The 20,506-nt window shown below is 38.0% G+C and overlaps 1 protein-coding gene across 1 annotated transcript in view; it reads right to left on the reverse strand.

Moving 5' to 3' along the window:
• Positions 1 to 20,506, reverse strand: part of atrnl1b (attractin-like 1b) — a 71,009-nt gene that overhangs the window by 20,834 nt on the left and 29,669 nt on the right. The window contains exons 21-26 of the mRNA XM_023276985.3: positions 17,831 to 17,883; positions 15,258 to 15,352; positions 14,853 to 14,931; positions 12,577 to 12,734; positions 8,758 to 8,819; positions 4,654 to 4,732 (exon numbers count right to left, since the gene is read on the reverse strand). Coding sequence (XP_023132753.2) covers positions 4,654 to 4,732; positions 8,758 to 8,819; positions 12,577 to 12,734; positions 14,853 to 14,931; positions 15,258 to 15,352; positions 17,831 to 17,883 — 526 coding nt within the window. The remainder of the gene's footprint in view (positions 1 to 4,653; positions 4,733 to 8,757; positions 8,820 to 12,576; positions 12,735 to 14,852; positions 14,932 to 15,257; positions 15,353 to 17,830; positions 17,884 to 20,506) is intronic.

Genomic DNA, 20,506 nt, shown 5'->3' on the forward strand with positions numbered 1-20,506 from the left:
GAAATGTCAGCGCCCCCTCCCTTCTGTTCCCCCCATAGGTAGCTTCAAAGAGGTCAGCCCTTGTCCTCTTCCGTGGCATTTACAGCTGTTGTCTTTTCCTCCCTTTGTCCCCAGTCAGAATCCAAGTCTCGTCACCTATCCCCAGCTAAAATTATTCAAATAGTGCAGCTGCACCTTTGGTACCGCGTCCTTTCATGTGCCCAACAAACAGAAAGCTCGTATTCAAATCACTGCCTTAATGTGGTAAACACTCAGCTTTGTAAGATTATGTCAATACCAGGAATAACACATGCGCCACTTCTGGGAAGCTCTTAGTGATTGTTGTTCTGTCCTCTATTCCCACTTAATTTTCAGAATCACATATAGATAATGACTGCATGGTTATATACAAACACTTGTGTCAAATATGTTTCCTTAATTGCACTGAAAATCTGGCTCACATCAACATATTGCTTTTTAGATGGAGCACAACCCAGAAGCACCAGGACAGATTTCACACCAGAAAACCAATAAAAAACAGTCAAAAGTTCAATCAGTATCAGACATCCATATGCCACTTGGCTGGATCAGAGTCTCATTATTGTCTGTGCCATTTCTAAAAGCCTCATTAAGACTCATTCATTCCACGGCCTTATGTCAGATGGAGGCTTAGATGGCCCCCAGCCCAAATCCTTCCATCCCTTATTTTGGACAAGTCTCCTAAGTGCAAGGGCTGTTCACACGCTCCTTCAAATTAACCGGACACAATGTTCAGTGACGAGAAAATCAGTTCACCGATGAGACCAGACTGGCAGCGCCGAATCAGTTTTATGTGATACGATGAGACCAAGTTCTGTCACAACACAAACGAGTAATCGCAACATGACTATAACTTCACATCAGTTACCATGTGGCAGACTCTCTATGCAACATAAAGTACTTACTATTACAAGCAGTGTAGCAAATAATTTATTCTGAATTCCACTACTCTACTTGCTTGGTCTGAAATTATCTGTAGACTTTGCATTAAGAAAACAATGTTATGGACCTACAGAATTATATTTACACATGATCAAATACATTGGTAGCTGAGTCAGAAACTAAGACTTAACACTTCTATTTTCTTGTAAAATGCACACTGCTCAAGAGCTTGTAAAATTTGATGACACTGGTAATAAAAAACTAATAAAATGCCTTTTTATATTGTCTATATGAAAGGAAATACCAAAAGAATAACAATGATGCTGACTGTTTGTATTCATGCATTTGAAATCAAAACTGTGGCAGTGTACGTCTGTATTTATGTCAAAAACGTGAAAAAATTTACATCTGCTCGACTTATCTTTGAACTGACATCTACAGTTATATTTTTCTTTTTGCCAGCTGTATCATGTACCTTAAGATAAATGAGCGTTCATTTTAAAATGGAGACCAGTATTTTTAATGCCCTGTTTCAAGTAAAACAAACAAAACACCTACGCCTAAGCAAGTAAGTGATTTCTGTGTAATTGTCTTCAGAGCAGACAATGCTACAGACAGAAGACCTTGTTTTGTGGGTGTTTTTTTTTTTAAAGAAGGATTGATTATGTCTGCACTCTGTCAGACACTGATAATAAGACCGTATTAAACAAAAGTAAGAAGAAGATGTAAGCTGAAGGTTGTTCAGACGACTTCTTTTTCCAGTTGGATCATTTGTATTTTTTATGTGCAAGAACAAATTATACACTGATCTGCTTATTCTAGTGTGATAACAAAAGGTATTGTTACAAATGGTGAGAAAACAGGCCATGTGAGAAGTTTCAAAAGACAGCAGGATGAGGTAAGCAGACTTTAAGTTGTTGTTTGACCTTATAGCTTTAAAAACGCTTTCAAACAGAAGTGCTTCAAGTCGCCAAGTGATGCACTGGATGCCATATTTGATACATAAAACCTTTTTACTTAACTAGTCCTGTAATGATCTCTAAAATGATTCTACTGATTCTGGTATTACGCAAGAGCGCCCAGGAGAATTGCCACATGAGAAGTAGTTAAAGACTACTTGCAAAGCTGAAGTACCAATAACAGCACTGAAGAACACCCTCTAGGCTGTTACTGCTTTCAGGAAAAGGTTACCAACACGCAGTCTCTCTTTATAATGTTTCTTTAAAAGTAGGGCACCTGAAAATGCCACAACACGAACCTTTGGGTATTATTTTTCACAGGTTTATAAAGCCCTGTACCACAAAACCATGTGACAGTAACACAACTTGAAATTAATCATAAATTTGTCTGTGTCCACAGGGTCTGACTGCATAAGAGAAAAACATTTGATCAAAATTTCATACCCTCGGCTGGTCAGATCTGTGGTTGAAGCTACAGAATTCACTCTCATCAAACTGTAGCCTCTAAGAGCTTCATTTTTGGAGCTTGAAAGAAATCCCAGCTGATGTACATTGCAGGATAGTTTTAAGAAGAAAAATGAGTGCAAGACAGTATATACATTGTTTTTAATGATTAGATCATGCTTTTAAAAGGAAAACATACCATATCCTGATATAAAATGAGTAAGAAAATACACACACACACACACGCGCACACGCGCGCACACGCGCGCACACGCGCGCGCACACACACACACACACACACACACGCACACACACACACGTGTGTGTGTGTGTGTGTGTGTGTATAATCCAATTCCATATTCTTTCATATCCTTCTATATTCTTTAACCAATTCATTGATATGAACTGATGTTGAAATCTTTCATTCCCCGAAAAACATCTTGTGAGAAAATTTTTCGACCCACTGAAATTAAACTATGTAACTTTTTTTTTATTTAACTATGTATTTGTTTTTATCTGGCAGCTGAAGGACAGTGACAAAGAGATGGAATGAATGGCAAGAGCAGACAGAAAAAGTGAGCAGAATTTTAATAGCTCAAGCCCATCTGCTTGCATTAATTTTTATTGGCTTTAATTTTTTGGATAGGCATGATTTGGAGTCGTGGCAGCTATCATTCTTGTTTATTTTCATTTATCAATTAGAGGATATAAAATTCAGATCCTATGATTATCAATGTCATCCCCAAAGGGGAAATAAATCGTGAGAGCTTTATTAGTAGACTGCAGGTCATAAGGCTGGATGTGCACCAAATTAAACCTCCTGCAATTGAGTATCAAACAGCATCTAGGAGAAGACAGGATTCTCTGAGAAGTGATGGAAATGACAGTTGCTCTTACAGAAACCAGAAGCCACCAAATGCAGTGCGGGTTAAGGGCAGTGAATTTGCATACTTTCACTCTCTTCCTCAATTTCCTGCACAGTATCTTCCTTAGCCTCTTTTATAATTTCTTCTGCCAATCATCTCATCTCTCACCCTTTTTCATCCCCATCTTTTTCAACCTCATCTTTCATACCAACACTGAATATTCATGATTGATATTGCCTTTTCCTTATGTTATTCATAGTATCTCTACTTGCTTCATTCACACATCTTTCCACTGGCCCACTACACTTAAATTCATTATCTATCTGAATTATCATCTTTACTCTGACCATATTTGATGTTGAAAAAAATAATAAATCAAATAGCAGGACGCTGACAAATTTGCTATTAACAGACACAAACGCTCTGTCAAAAAGCTTCTAGGGAACATAAGTTCTGAGCACCATGCTGAGAATCTTACACTTTAAGTCACAGACATTCCCAGCTTGATGGCGGCAACTGAGCAATCAGATGGCATAACTCATTGTGTTTGTTAGATGATGTTTTCCTACAGTTCTACATCAACCTGATTATGGTTTTAAATTTAAATCAAAAGACTAGAACAAAAAAACAACCATACCTCTTTCCTATTCTGAAGAAGTTTCCTTTTATACGCATTCTTCACATTTCAGAGTCATTGTTTCAGGATGTGTTTCTCAAAAACAAAAAATAGTGTGTGGCTTACAGAGATGGCAATTTACATTTGTGACAGAAATGTGGTAAAATCATGCTAATCTAATGATAAGACACTAAGAACAGTCATCAGCATAATCCTGACATTGACAAATATTCAGAAACCATCAAATGTAAGGTTTTTGACATAGAGGTTAAATAAACAGAAATGCTGCCATGATGATCTTAGCCTTTCAATGGGCTAGCTGTGATACAGGAGAACACAATTTAAACAATAATAATTAGATGCTGCGGGCAAGCTGAACAGATCAAAGTGGTCAAATTGGAATCTAACAGGATGAAAATTTTGACTGAAATCTGATGAAAATTGTCAGTTTCCTGTAATGTAACTGCAGCTACGACCTACAGAGCAGAAGACAACATTAATCACACTGGACTTTGTAAATGAATAAAGTTTGGAGAGGAGTAAGTGCCAACACAAACCAGCAAGAGAAGTCAAACAAAAAAGAAATTTGCAGGACTTGGGGACAAATCTTGCTTACCATATTACTGGGTTTTGATTGATAATTCAATTTGATGCACGTCAAATAAATATAATGTAGTTTGACGCAGAAATAATAATAAAGTGACGATAAACTTCTCCATCCTTGTCTAAAAGTGTTTCTGTAGAACGGAGACGCCAGCAGCAGCAGTTCTGAATTTGCTGAGAACTTTTTCTATAGAGGTAATTGGAAGGTAATTACATATTGTCATGGTCAGGTGTACATGTCAACAGAAGTGTTTTATGGACTCACCTCTCTCCGCCGTGAAGCCCAGCAGGTCTGTTTGATCTTCCACACCACTGCTGCCACCAGGAGTAGTGACAGAAAACAACTGTGATGAGAGACAGAGCGCAATGTGAGGCAAGATGACTTTAAGTAATAACAGCTGTCAGTGGAAATTATATTTTTCATACATAATGCTAGGGTAGGCCACCATCGGGTTTTTTAAAGGCTTTTTGTTTACTGAGCGGAGCAGTTACCGAGAGCAAAACCTGCAGCCGACCTGAATGAGATTTTTGTCACCTTGATACAGGACTCGCTTGGACAAGTATAAAAGCAGATTTAAATGCAGAAAATGATCAATGCAGGCTTGGTGGAGAACAGTGTCTGTGCAGCTGTTCAAGACCATTTCTTGTATTTTGCCTGGAATCGGTCAAAGCAGAGAATTTCTTTAGTTCAACCTGTGAAGGGTCACCTCTACACCAAGATATAGTACACAAACATTTTGTTTTCACCATTTGGTTTTGTACAGATAAAACAAAAAACATACAATTTGCTAACTAGTTAGTTTTTGCAATTTTGGACAAGCTACTTTCCCCCCATTTGAAGTGTTTGTGCGAAGCTAACTGGTTCTCTATCCGTCTGTGATTAAGACGCATTTCCCAAAAATGGTGAACTATCGCTTAAACTCTGTGAGCATTTCTTATAGAGCACTGACACCATGAACCAGTGGCTAAAACGGCGTGGATGGGAATCCACAAAATTCCTTCCAACTCCAAGAAAACACAAAACAGTGGAGATGATATGAAAGAAATAGCACATTAATTTCTCAGTAGACTGAACATTTTGGCCGATTACTTCAATTAATAACCCAACAGCACAATCATTAGTCAAGGGAAATTCAGTACGAGCACTACTGGGACAGAAAAATATGACTGATTGAGAGCTTCCACTTCATTATCCCTGTGACAGATGAGAATGTAAAGATTATTATGTGCTAAAGAGACATTCTGCACTTTATAGGAGCTTCACAGAGGGTGGACAGTGAGTTTTAACCATTAAGCTCTAGAAAATGGTGGATGATGTTTTCTGTCTGTGTCTTTTAGGTTAGCTTCGTTTGCATGCATTGTGGTCAGGAGAAACTGTCGGGTGTCACTTTTGTTGTAACTCGACCAGTCTGAGAAAACAAATGATCTTTAAATAACCTCAAATTAGAACACTTTATTTGTCCACTAGAAATAAAAAGGGCTAAGCATTTTGTAATTTTCCTCTAATTATTCTCAATTCACTGAATTGGAAGGAAACATTAACTTGTTCCTGTCGTCCAGGAACAAAGATAATTCTATCTGGATTCAAAAAAACATGCGGTAATTTGCCCAGCAGGGCCTTGTCTTTAGGGACGTACCACATTTCTATCATGGGCAGACTGATCCAATAAGCACATTTCAGCAGAGACACATGAACCAGCTCAGATATCACAGGCCAATTTGTTTGATATGTAAACTTTAGACTGCCACACCTGCTAAAACCATTGGAGAGGATGTTTGAAGAAGGTGATAATAAAGGAAAGTGGGATTTAAGTGTTGACTGGCACAAAACTCTGAGCTTCAAATATCATGGTCACACAATTTATTTTACAGGTGCACAAGCTCTGTTTGATTTTTTTTTAGAAGTACTTGCAGCAGCTTAGACATGTTTGAAGATAACAGTGAAAGGAGAGGAGGGGTTGCGGGGCTTAAATGAGATTTTTAGGTGACAGAAGTGACAAAAATTCCTAGACAGAAGTTTGGCTTTCATCGACTGTATTTTAGACGCTAAAGAAGCTTAAATCCCCTTTGCTGTTTGCTTCTGCTGTTAATAAAAGAAGCAATGCGGTCCCTACTGAAGGGAATGAAGGACAAAAAGTGAATATACAAAACTATTTTCTATAGGTTGTTAGAGATATAAAATAAGGTGATGTATAGAGTGAGCAACAGCAGGTGTGAATTTTTTGTCGACCTAGCAGCGTTCATAAAAGGAAGCTAAATTTCCTACTGTCCTTCAAAGCAGTACTTATATTTTCATTACGTGACTTAAATAGTAGAGTAAATATTTCAGTTTCTTTGCAGTCAAGTCATACAATGCACAAGAAAATTCCCAATAATGAACTGAACTCTGTTCTGCTGCTTTCTTTTAATCACATTCTCCTTTGTGTAGGCACATGGCTAGAGTTATCACAAGGGAAAACAATCAATGTATGTCTATATCTGCTTTCTATGGGCTTTTATGGCTGCTACAAAGCAGAAAATAAGAATGCTATATCAAAAATAAGAAGACAACTATTCACAGTTTAGTTCAGTGTGATGCCAAATACCAGTGAAGTTGGGGAAATATTTCCTAAAAAATCTAATAAAGCTATACCACAGCATCCTCTTTGAAATGTTTATCTAATCAGAACCTTTAAAACAATCAGACTCAAACTAGATTATATCATAAAGAAAACTGTAAAAGTCGACATTGTTTATGAAGTCACTAGGGTGACAAATCAATGCGGAATAGAGGAAAAATACTGGGTATCTAGAAGGCAGTAAAAAAGGTGAACTGATACTTGAATCAACTCAGACGCGAAAACAACAGCAGAGGAAAAGTCACGCTGTCATTTCTTCACCCTCTATCTCTCCTACAAGGAGGTTTAGAAACCCTGTGGGGTGATTTGACATTTTGTCATCAGGCTGATTATGTTTCCTGCAGGTTCATCCCTCCTCAAAACTCCCACACACCCACACACACCCACACACACACACACACACACACACACACACACAAATGCTTTATACTCCATCAAAGCCTTTCACTTTTTCAGAGTTTATGGGTCACTGAGAACTGGACAACACGAATGGAGACAAAGGCTCAGCAGAATTAAAATAACCTGCCTGGCAATGTGGGGGGAAAAAAATCCAATGCATACTAATGGAAGTAGGTGCACAAAATTAGGCAGGCAAAAAAGGCAAAGCTGTGTACCGTGTTATGGAAAGCTTGGACTGAGTTCCTTTGGCTGTGGAAAGCAAACCAGCATGAAAATTCAACAGTTTTTCAAATTTGAAAAAGGCAACCCAGTTAAAGCAAACAGTGTTTAGCAAGTGTGACTGAAACAACAATTTCCGAGAGAAAACACCAACACTGTATCTACTTTGTGCCTGTGTTGCGACCCTATTCATAAAGCCTTCCTGTGCGAATGATGTAAGCAGCTGTCAGACACATTTTAGATAAAATAAGCTTTGTCCTTCTCCCTTTTCCTTCCAAGGATTCCTGAATTTGGCTATTCAACTGTAATTTGATCAGTCGGAGGCAGAAGATAACTGCCTGTGTGACAGCTTTTCGGGAAAGTTATTGTGGACTGGGCAATGATGGGCAGGTGCCTTGGGCTAAGACTGTCTTCTATTCCCTCCATGACACCTACACAGATAATGTTCGTCCATCAGAAAATGAACATATACACAGAAACTGCACCACGGTTGTAAGTCAGCGTTGTGCATGAAAATTATTGCCCCCACCAATGACACAAACAGAAAACCCGACCTACTGCCTGCACTGTTACGGATCAAAGATGCTCAGAACAGCACAGGTATGACTACTGTAAGCAGGGCTTTGTGAGTGAACTCCTTTTCAAGCTTTTCAAAGAGGCCAGTATGTAACTTAAAGCATAAATTTTGCAATTATACTCACATCCTCTTAACTTATTCAGACTTTGATGTGCTTTTTAGACAGCCCAATTGACTCATTTTAAACATTTCAATGATGAAAGACTTCCATCGCAGCTCTCAGGATGAAAAATCATTAAGAGCCCTCATATCTTGATCGCCCACGCCTTCTCTTTCGATGGCACTTGCAGAGAAATATGCACCTATTTAAATTGCTACTGGCAGTTCATTTGCTACTTGAAAAAGGAAAATCACTGCCTTGAAGACACAAGAAGCATTTACAAGCACTCGGTTAACAGAACTGGCCAAACAGGCTCAAGTAACTCAATAAGCCCAGAGAGACGGAGTGGAGAATGACGAGGTGGAGGATAATGTTTCTTGACCGACGAACACTTAAGGGCTAAAACAAACGACTGAATGTGTATATTTAGGTTGTATGAATATCTGACACACTTACCTGAAAAATGTCACAAAGAACTGAACAAGGTCCATGATACTGTTGTGCTGAGAGAAAGCAATCTATCAGAGGAAAAGAAGACAACGAGTTACTATTAAGACAAACACCATAATAGCAATTTCAAATCTTTATATTTTAGAGTTTCTTTTGGGGGCATTATTTTGCCTTTTGCCTTTAAAGTGGCAATGGAGAGAGACAGGAAACGTGGGGGAAAGAAAGCAGAAGAATGACATGCAGCAGACTCAAAGATGCTTTTTGAGCAGTATAACACAGTTATAATGCCATATATCATAAAAAACATAAATATTTTTTATTTAATTAACCAGATATTTTACAAAAAATGCAAAAAATCTACATGTGCAACATTTTCCAAGTGCCTAAAGCTGTTACCAAATTAGAAAAAAATATGACAATACATACAATAGATATTTTATGGCTTACATATTTATTTTGTTTCCATTCTTGCCTCTATTTGCTCTGTGTAAACACTGCCTGCAGTTCAGTCGCTGATTTTTTTGTCACCTGACTGTTGGTCAAAGCTGAGTCATGAAAGGATTTACGATTGCACAAGAGGCACAGATTTCTATTGTTGTTGTTTTGACAGAATTTGATTCAAGCAAAACAATGCATTTAGTTTTTTGCAAATTTTGATATCAGATATGCAGAATAAAAGGATTTTGATGAACTTCCACAATTTTAAGCTCAGGTTTTGTCGATTTTCCCAGCGAAGCAATGTCACACAACATTCATTCATGTACTGTTGGAAGGTTAAAAACCCAACAGTTATTTCTGTTTTTACAGTTTCAGTAATTGTCTTTTTTTAAAAATAAAATAACACCTTTCAAACCTAATAGTTTTGAGGTTCAGAGGGTTAAAATATAACAAATCTAAATTTGATCATGGGACCTCATTCTAATGTCACAATAACATACACACACACATATATATATATATATATATATATATTTTTTTTTTATTATTTTTTTTTTTTTAAAAACAAAAACGTGGGTATAGTATTACTTTATTTCGAGGGTCAAAATACACAGCCTGGTCCTAGAGAATGTCAAGTGAATTCTGACTGATTTCCCCTTGTTGATATGGAACATTGTGAAGGGGTTAATATGATATGGTGTCGAGAGGTCAAGTCGCCATTAAGAACAAAGTGGACCAGCTAAAAGGTCACTGACAAGGCTCTCTGAAAGGACCTACTGAAGCTGCCTGTGAAAATCTGTCTGCTTGAATGTATCAGACCTAGACACAAACAAGATAGAGAAACAGAAAGTTTCTGCCAGGAGACGGCAGAATTAATCTGATCAACTGGCTAAATCTTTTGCACACTTACGGGCGAGAGAGAGAGTATTAATCATATATATATATATATATATATATATATATATATATATATATAGTTTAAAATTTGCCTGATTTCGTCAGAATTTGTGCTAAATTCTTCTCTATACTTAGATACAAAGACAAATGCCATCACAAATCAACATAATTCTATATGCAGATGAAACTAGAACATTGCTTTAATGGGACCATAGGTTACATGACAAGTTACTGCAGCCACTGAGGTGAATAACACATATCCCTGATATCCCTTATATAGCCCATTTGTGTATTCATGTCTAAAAGGCATAATGGCCAGTGAATAATGGGTCAGAAACATGTTTCATCTTCATTAAAAGACAGATTACACACAGCCCTGGCAGCTAAATCTTATATGATAGGTCACATCATAGTGATAGGTCATTATATACTGTTGATGCTCTGAAGGCATTCAGCCCTGAAAGCATTCAGACACACAAACAACGTCATCTGCAACAGTATCGAGTCTGATCGGCAACACATAGGGTTAGGTAATAGGGTGCAAATTGTGCTTTTAGAGGAGGTATATTATTTCTAAACTGCTCTACTTGTTTCTAACTATTCCTTTATTATCTATAAATTAAAAGCAACAAACAGCAGATTTTTTGGCTTCATCAATTGACAGAAGAGAGGTATGTACATGTTTAAGATTATACAGGAGAGCAGGGTCTTCACTGGCTTAATGTTCTTTATTGGCAACTTTATCCCAAACTTTTGCCACCTTTGACTTTTTCCAGTCTTTTTAAGAAGAAAATGAGAATCACTGATCTGAAATGTTATGCTCACTGACATGGCTAACATGACTCAAAAGCACACTTTGCACAGACGTTTCTTTTGGTTTTTAAATAAAAGGGACAGTTCTATTTAGCGCTTGCAAACCTGCTTTTCACATCATATGAGGTCGAAGCAATATGTGCAGGGTTAATTGAATTTCAACGCATCCATCTCAGCCAATCAATTGCATCATTTGAGGACATTCTTCTGTTACAAGTGGACTTTTTTTACACGGAGCAGAATACGAACACATGATGATGTAACGCAAAAATCTCTTTAATATCTTAATCCACATTTAAATGCTTACTTTTATGCGCCCATACCTTAAATACATAGCTCTTGAGTGCATGCTCAAATTCTACCCTATCTCATCCCAGTCTACATCATAAAGGCAAGCAAGGAAAGACAGACCTTATCCTGTTACAGAAGCTATTTGCTTTAACAGCTACAGCCAGTCCATAATAAATAAGTGACTGCTGGAAAGGAAATCTAATAGAAAACTATTACTGGGCCACCTCCACAGATGGACTGACCCCAAAGATATTATTACACCAAGGTGGTCCAGTCATCTACAATGTGAAATGGTGGGACAGAATATAAAAATCAATATTTAGGAGTGGGCTAATTAGCAAACTGGGTAGCATGTGCTATTATTAGGAATGATAATTGTTATCTCATTGTATCACATTTCATTTTAAAAGCTTTTGCTTCTTTCCTAAACGTATAAATTTAGCAGTAAGATTGTTGCTGCACAGTTGAGTGATCATTCTGTGGGTTTGTAAAAGTGAAACCTTTGACATTATAGTACTAATATACACCATATCATACTATTATTTTAGATTTGACTAGATTTTTACATTGGCTTAGTTGTAGTTTTTCAACTTCAAAAACTATAGTTTGTGACCTCTATAATTAATACTTTTTTTAACTTTACATGAATTGAAAAGAAACTTGTAGTTAGTTGAGGCCTTGTAGTCATCAGTGAACTTATCTACGTCTAAGCCGAGACCTTGTTTGTTTGTCAGAATCACAGCTCAGAAGGTACCGCCTAAGTGTATTGGCCTGATGCTCCTCCTTAACTTCACTGGTTTCCCTACAATGAATCACTGCTCATCGCTCTCAGTCTGTCATTTTGTAGCAGTCAGCCACATTATAGCAGCCTCAGCCTCATTTTCCTTTATTGGATTCAAGACTAACCCATGAGCATTTTGGACAACATTGTCATTGTTGTTTTCCTGCAAACCCCAAAATAACTAAAAGCAAATAGACTATTTTTCTGTGTTGTATTTTGGCCCGGTTCACCAATCAAAGCCTCTATCTCATTTACTCAGAGAGAGGGGTAAAAATATTAACCGTGCTTTGTTTTTGTCTGTGAAAAAACAGCTGTGCACCTATGCACGCTAACTACAGCTCATTAAATATGTAATTACAATGTAGTGCTTGAAATCAACTGGAGAAACAATGGAGCATCTGCAAAGACGACTGTTCCCGCTCTCTTTATGTATGTTGAACTGAGACTGCTTATTCGTAAATGGGATCTTTATAGATTATTCCACACAGCGTGTATATCATGTGAGCAATTTGAAAACAAGGACAGCACATCATATAAGAGAAGATCAGCTCACTGAGTTATCTGCTTCGTATGAGTCAGTCCAAGGTCACAGGCTCAGTCCTTACCTGGATTTTGATGGGCCATGAGAAGTTACTGACGTAGACATAAAAAGTAATGTTGGGGTTGCTCCTAAAGGTGAACTTCTCGCAGGAGAAGCTGTCTCTGTACTCCTTGATGTTGGTTTTGGACACAATGGGCACCTCCTCTCCAGAGATGGTTCCAGCTGTTGGGGTAAAGAGTTCACGTTCAGCACACTGCCATTTAGCATTCAGATAGTGCACCTACATACGGAGATGGAGCTGCAACATATTATTATGAACACATTAATGGGTCTACTAAGCCGTTTGGAGCAACAGGAAAGCTCTCAGGAGCGATGATTATTATGTCTTAACTGCATTAAACTTCTTTTTGGTGGACCGATAATAGAGTGGTGCTTTATTGCATAATTACACACACCGGCCGTATTTCATTGTTAAATGAACATGGGTGTGGGAGAAAAGCACAGCGTGAGACAGGACTTGCTGCTGACTATAGGTAATGACTGAACCATGTGAACATACTTTCATCATGTGAATCATTTGTACCACCATCGACTGTATGCAGAATATTTCAAGAATTCTGTATTAAATATCCTTGGTGCAGTAGCAGACGGCATGAGAGCAAAGTCTGTTAAGATAATGTCATTAATTATTAATACTTGTTTGTGTCTGTTTATGCTCAGTATTTGTGAGCGGGGTGTTATTATCTGCCCCAAAATGTCAGAGTTAATGTCAGATGACAAGATTTCAAAACAGAATAATGGAATTTTCTTTCAATAAAACTCAATGAGGGCAAAAGTGAAGTATATATATATATATATATATATATATATATATATATATATATATATATATATATATATATATGATTTGTAATAACCATCATGAAGCCAAAATTAACATATTTAGGACCAACATGCTTTTAAAAAGTCTATTTTCCATCCATCTAAATGTTCCAAGTTATTTCTCATTCTTCCTCATGTCAGTGGCTCCTCAACATTGGCATTCCAACCCACATCTCTGAAACAAAAGCAGTGAAAATGACAGCTTCAGTGTGGCTACGTGAGCACGTTTATCTTAATTGAAATCACCCCCCTACCCCCACCTAAAGGCGCTTCATGCTCTCGTCGATTGTGAAGAGGCTCCCGTTCCTTCTGAGACACAGTATCTTTGCGGGGGGAAAAGGGGACCCAACTTCAAATATTAATGACGGTTCTCCGAAAAGGTTAAAGTGGCAGAGAGGAGCACGGGAGGCTAACGTGTTTTAGTGGCTAGAAAATGTCAGTGTTGTGGGGATGGAGAAAGTGGCAGATGACTTGAGAGGAGAGGGAGGGCAGGAGATAAACAGTGGCACTGGACGACTGCAGTGTCCTTGGGTGTCTTTCCTCAAGGGACCTATAATATCCACTCAACAGTGACACAGTACACACTAACAAGAGAGGGTGCTTTAGTGTTCCTATTATATCTCTTATACTGACTGACTAAAGGATTACCTTAATAATAATAAAAAAACACAATAAAGAAAAAAGCTAAAGCAAATCTACATTAAAAACTCAACTTCTAAAGCCTCATTCTAAGTGACAGTTGCAAATGTGTTGAAAATTAAATTGTATATTAACACCATCACATTTTGTCATAACAAGCAATTTTTTTAAAAAAATGAATGGAAATGACTAAACATGGGTTTGTGAAAATGCAATCTAGTTCCATTTGAATGACATATTTCAATGAATATTGTGGATGCAAGTGCATGAGGCATTTTTTTTTTGTGGTGCTGACATGAGAATAAATAAAGCAAATGCATGTAATGAGCCTTAGTTTGTGTGGATTAAAAGGCTAGTATGGTGAGCATCCACTGCTTTGGTGATCTTCCAATACGGCTAAAATATCATAGGTATTTTATTGAAATGCTTACAGCATCTAAATGTGATGTCACTCTTGAGACAATGTCCCCAACAATGAAATTCTTTTCAACTTTTGGCCAAAATCCTGACAGCTTTTATGGCCTATGCCGGTTGGTAGGAGTAGAAAAAGATATTTTCAAAGAGTGAAGTGAGGGAACTGATTCACCACCAACTGACAGAAAAAAACAGCTATTTAGTATACAACTAAACCTGCCTTTAAATGGATTGATTACTCATTTTACACTAATATGACTGGAATCAGTATGTAAATAGCATCAGCAGAAGCTCACAGTTTATGTCTCCTCAATGTGTGTCTGCTGTCAAATAGAAAACCAAGAACAGACAAAGGCATTTCTGCTACAAAATCATATAAATAGAAAAACAGCTCATTGTCAGTACCTGTTGATCCCACCGACCACGTGATGTTGAGGTTGAAATTATTGGATGCATTAATGGACATGTCCAAGTTCTTGTTTGCCTTTAGATGAAGAACATAAATGCACAATATCAGTTAAGCACAACATAAGATAAGCACAGAATACTGCACATTACAGTAACGTACACCACAAAAGAAGTAATAATGTAAAGAGGTTTTTAAAATTAAGCCATTTTTGGGGCAGTTTGCAAGTGTAGCTTTCTAATGATCAAAATGAATCACCAGTCAGCGATCATCATCATTAAATGTAACAGTCCATGACTTGAGATTTGATAGAGTGCTGCGCTCATGTCACCTCTATAAATGTAAGTGATTTAAGGCGTCGCTGCCCCTGTCGCCTGAGTGAGAGCTGTTCTTGAAGAAGTTACCTGCTCAGGAGAGGCCATGAAGTTTATGGCAGTGTAGTGATTGTCATCTTCTTGGATGAGACTGAAGGTGAACTGGTAGTCAATAAGGAGATTATCTATTTAGAAAATCAGATTGGGGAAGAAAGAAAAGAAAGAATTGTCATATATTCTCCTGTATTCTGCACAGAGGGCAGCCTTCTATAGAATATGCTCAGTCTGAGCTGCCAGTTGGGACTTCCAGAGACTACAATGAGAGCATAAGTATCTGAGGAAACTCCAATTTGCAATCAGAGTGGACAACTTTCTAATCAAGCACAGGACAAGTAGAATTACCTGACTCTGATAGCAAATACTCAACAGTGATTAATGAAGTATTACATTATTAAAGAATTCTCACGTCAATTTGACACTAAATTATGCCAAATTTTCCACACACACATGTATAGAGTACATACATAAATCACATCATCAATGAGTATAAAGCATTAATATATACACAAAATGTACATTTGTATCTATGACTGTACCATGGATGTGTATTTTTGTTTGTGAGGACTGAAACAGTGGATGACTGAATATTCAGGAGGCATTTTCCAGCATGAAAATTATAGTAATAAAGACAGTCTAATTTATCAACCTCAGCCTGACTTGTATGAATATATAACCATGTGTGCATTAACCCTCTGAACCTCAAAACCCATCATCCGGTCTGATAGACAGGATTTGTTTTGTTTTTAAAATTCCCAAATTACACCATTTACCATCGCAATAAATTGCAAAAACAGGATAAATTGTCAGATTTCAACCTAAATTAATAAAGTGTGACTTTATTCTACATGTCTCTTTCAAAAAATGCCAAAAACAAATCCATAGCAAGAACCACATTCAGTAAAAAACTAAAAGAATAATGCAGTCTTCAGCCCACAGTGTCGCCTCGTTCAACTCTATTTCAACTGAACTAGGTTGAACTGCAGGCTGTGTTTAGAGAGAGCCAAGTATTGAATAAAAGTAAAAATGCAAGTAGTGAAATATCTACAGTATGTAGCACCAAATTTGTATTTGGAAAAATTTCATAAAAGTTAATTCCAGGTTTTAAAATTTTTTGTAAAATGAATAATAATTAAAAAAAAAAAAAATCACGATTAATGGTATTCTAACTTTGTTATGCTTTCAAAAGACATTTTTGAGTTCCCTTGAGTTCTGGCTATGGTTGTGTGTTTCCATAGAGGTGCAGAATAAAGATGCCGTGGTTAAAAATGAGCCAACAGTGAGTAAAACTGTGATAGTAATAAATAAACGACCGGAAACGACCTAGGGCTCAGAGGGTTAAAATTACTTCTTCTAGTTTAAATTGGGGGTATATAATTTTACATGCGGATGTTGAATTGCATAGTAGAATAGTGAATCCTTGCATCCTGTTTAAATTTGTCTGAAGAGCTGCTTTGTTGACCTTTCTATACCAAAATCTGATGGATAATTGTGTGTGCAAGTGTTCACGAGCAAATAGTTAAAAATGCATCAGGAATATGTGATTTTTCAGCCCATAAAATCAAATTGCTTCCGCTGTGACAGTTTTCTGTTTGATGTCATGAGCGGTTACGCTCGCATGTGACAGTCAAATGCTATCAGTTTCACAGCTTGGCAGATAATAGAAGTAAGATCGTAATTACCAGTTACCATGAGAAATCACCTAATACACTCTAATGTAGTTGGATAATGTCACCATTAGTGCACCGTGTTAATCTATACTGAATGGCCTTTTAGATGGTGAGGAGTGTTATGTTTACTATACTGCGTAACAAAGCTCAAGAACAAGTCCCAGTGGTGTCCAGAGGTTAACACAAGCTTCAGGCTTTTAGCTTTCTGTCTTCCCCTCATTGAGCCTGTTGTCAGGCTATGGCATTTCAAAAGGGACAAAACCTTGGCAAAGGCTCTGTTGTCAGTAGCAGAGTGCTGAAAGGCAGATAACAAATCAGTAAGTACTGCAGCACCGTGAAGGACACCACATCATGCAAATAAACACACAAAGCACAAACACCAGCATGTACAGTATACACAGCAGTAGAGACACAGATGTGCTGCCACTCGGCACTGGCTGTCGGCTTTATGTTATTTTTTTCTATTCACAGTGCAGCTTTTTTGCATTACACGCCTTGATAGATTTTCCTTTTACTTTACAAGTCAAACTATCATTTAGTCGACTTTTTAAATGAATAAATGAGTAGGTGCGTGATTGAGTGAGTAGACAAGTGGAGAATTTATACTCCTCCGTCTCCTTGATTAGCTCAATCACTCACTCCCTCTGATGCACTTGACATTTTCACGACAAGTCATTCTGTCACCGAACAAGCGCCCCTGGTGCCAAAGTGCTAAAATGCTCCATCTGCCCAGAGCGGAAGAGTGGAAGTAGAGAAGTGGAGAGAGAGAGAGAGAGAGAGAGAGAGAGAGAGAGAGAGAGAGAGAAAGGAAAGCAGAGAGAGAATAGCCAAGAATAATCAAGGAGGTGTGCATGTGTGTGTACGTGTCTATGTGTGAGTGTGAATGCATATGGGCTGTCTCTCCAGCAAGTAGCTGTCCAGTGGAGAATTACTCACAGTAACAGGTTCCTCTGAGTGGATTGCCAAGGTAACGGTTTTCTGAGTCACATCTGCAGTGAAGAAAACAGAGAGGAGTGAACAAGATGAAGAAGAGTGCTAACAGATTGAGAGCAAGAATGCCTCTTATCAGGAGCAGTGTATGCCAAGTGCCAGCGCATTAGCTCCTGCTGTTGGCGCCTCATCAGGTTTCGTACTTCTGACAAAGATGAAAAAATCTGATAGCTTGTAAAAGTTAATTAGATTTTTTTTTTTTAATAAACTTTTGTTTATCAAAGCAACACAGTGACATGCAACAAACTTTAGGTTTCACCTGATCACACAGAGTGTGGCATCTAAAAGTAATGTACTAAGTTTAGTCCCTTAAAATCCTTGGAGTAAACAACACAACTGAAAGTCATATTTATTTGGAAAGCTATATGCGGCTTGCATTGTCTCTCTTAATATTTGCTGTTTTTTTTCTAAAACAGAAGTTGTGAGTGCAAATTTGGAATGAGCCACAGAGCCATTACAAAAGTGCTGAAATATAAAGGATCTATTCTTTAATGGTGCAATGCACATATATATAAAAATATATCAATATAGCAGGAAACAACAGTACACATACACAATACAACCTGTATGCTCATATTAGTACATGCTGATGCATATGAGTCCCTCACATTGAAACTGCTAGCCCCCTCCTTGGTAATAAAAAGACCGACAGTGACCCCCACACCACACTGTAAAAGCTGAGCACGGTACTGAGAATTCAGCGGATTCCCTTAAGTAGTTACAGCCCTACGAAGTTCTCTACTTGTCAACACAGAACTGCCTGTCCAAGTAACCACCTTCTGTGTTCACTATAGGATTAAACATTAAGAGGCTCCACCTGATGACAAAACCAGGTACTACCACTAATCTGCAATACTGTACGTTACCTAGGAAAATGGTATTGGATCGGTGTGGAAGATACTAAGCAATACATGGCTCAGTCAGATCGAGGTAAAAAAAAACTTGACCCAGACGCCCCTATTATTAACCTAATTTCTGCGCACACCCAGCTCAGTGTGAGAGTCTCTAATGCTGCCCTCTGCTCCTCCTTCTCAGCTATGTCTGCAGCACAGAGCGGAGTTCCACGCTGCAGATGTTGCCAACAACTCATTATGGCAATTTAATGTATTATTTAATGCTAGTGTGGGCTTATCATTTTGATCACATATGACTCTTGTGTACACAACCTTTCACTTGATTTAATTTCGAGATGTTGTTGAGCAACATCCATTTATTCTAAATGTCACATACAGAACCTAAGACTCTACATGGCCCTGCAGAGTTGTCTTAGTACCTTTCTGAAGCAACAGCCCTTCATGAATTTGTCATATGTATTTGTTAAGCCAAAAAATACAAATAGATTTATTAGGTCTTGTGAGGTCATGTAGTTTGCTCAAACCTCCGCAGTTTAAAAGTTCACACAGTTTTCAAAACAACAGCAGCGATATTGTGGCATCAGCCAAAATAGTCTGTCTTTTAAATGAAGTGCTGCCAAGCAAAATGATTTGTTAACATCCACAGAATGCCATCAACTGCTCTGAGAGTATGTCTGCTTGAGTGTCTTTTATCAGGCTCATGGCTTTCCAAAGGCCTGTAATGAGGAGGAACATATGGCAGTGTTCATTGGACTGTACCGCTTTTTATCTCGCTTTTAATGCATCTCTCCACTCTGTCTCTCAATTTTTTTAATGCACTTAACTATGTACAACTCACTCTGAACCACACCGTCATTGCTCTTCAGGTATTTACCTGATAAACAAGGTGAGTAACACCACACGCACTTGGACAGCAAAAAAACACAGGAAAAATGTCAAGGCAATTTAAACATTAGCTATGTATTATCACATTGTGTTTCATAGTTGTTTTGCCTTACAGACAACCAATTAAACTTGTTAGAATGTGAATATCAGAGGAGTCAGAGAGGCAGTGAACGAAGGAGGGAAGCAAGCCGACTGAGAGACACGAATGCCACTGAGGAGGAGGTGGCTGTTAGTGATGTTACACTGAATGAGCATGACTCTGCCTCTAAAAATAGTTCAGCATTGGTTGTTTTGCAGCATTTTGGATTCGCAAGACAGACTGTATCACCATTGACGGTACTACGTGAAAAAATGTCAGTCAGATGATGGTGGAGGCAACACATCTGACGTCTTTCAACACCTTAAATATCACCAGGGAGGAATACCGTCAGAATGCAAAATAACTTAAGAAAAAAACTGTTAAACTATGACCTAAGGGTATGTTTTATTAATTAAAGAATGTCTTTGATGTGACTACAGCTTTAATGCTTATGGTCACGTCTCATGTCACCAACAGCTGTTTTGCTGTCGACTTCTTCCAGACACTCAGGAGTACATTCAAGCTGAAACTATATGCAATAGCAATATTAACTGGTGTGATCAAGATGGATTTTAAGTTTTCACCAAACCAGCAAAGGCTGAAGAACAAGGATCAGTGCTCTGAATGATCTAATGGGGGCAGGACACTTAGTCGGGGAGAAGAGCCAGCTCGGCTGCTCTTCACTGTTAATGTTAAACAGGCAAGGACAGGGTAGAGTGCTCTTTTACCAAGGTACAGAGGACAAATGCCGCCAGAGGCTTTTGAACCTTACAGAACATCACTCCCGAGGCATTTCAGCTGCCT

The sequence above is a fragment of the Amphiprion ocellaris genome, chromosome 18 (genome assembly GCF_022539595.1).
Source record: "Amphiprion ocellaris isolate individual 3 ecotype Okinawa chromosome 18, ASM2253959v1, whole genome shotgun sequence".
Taxonomy (NCBI): domain Eukaryota; kingdom Metazoa; phylum Chordata; class Actinopteri; family Pomacentridae; genus Amphiprion; species Amphiprion ocellaris.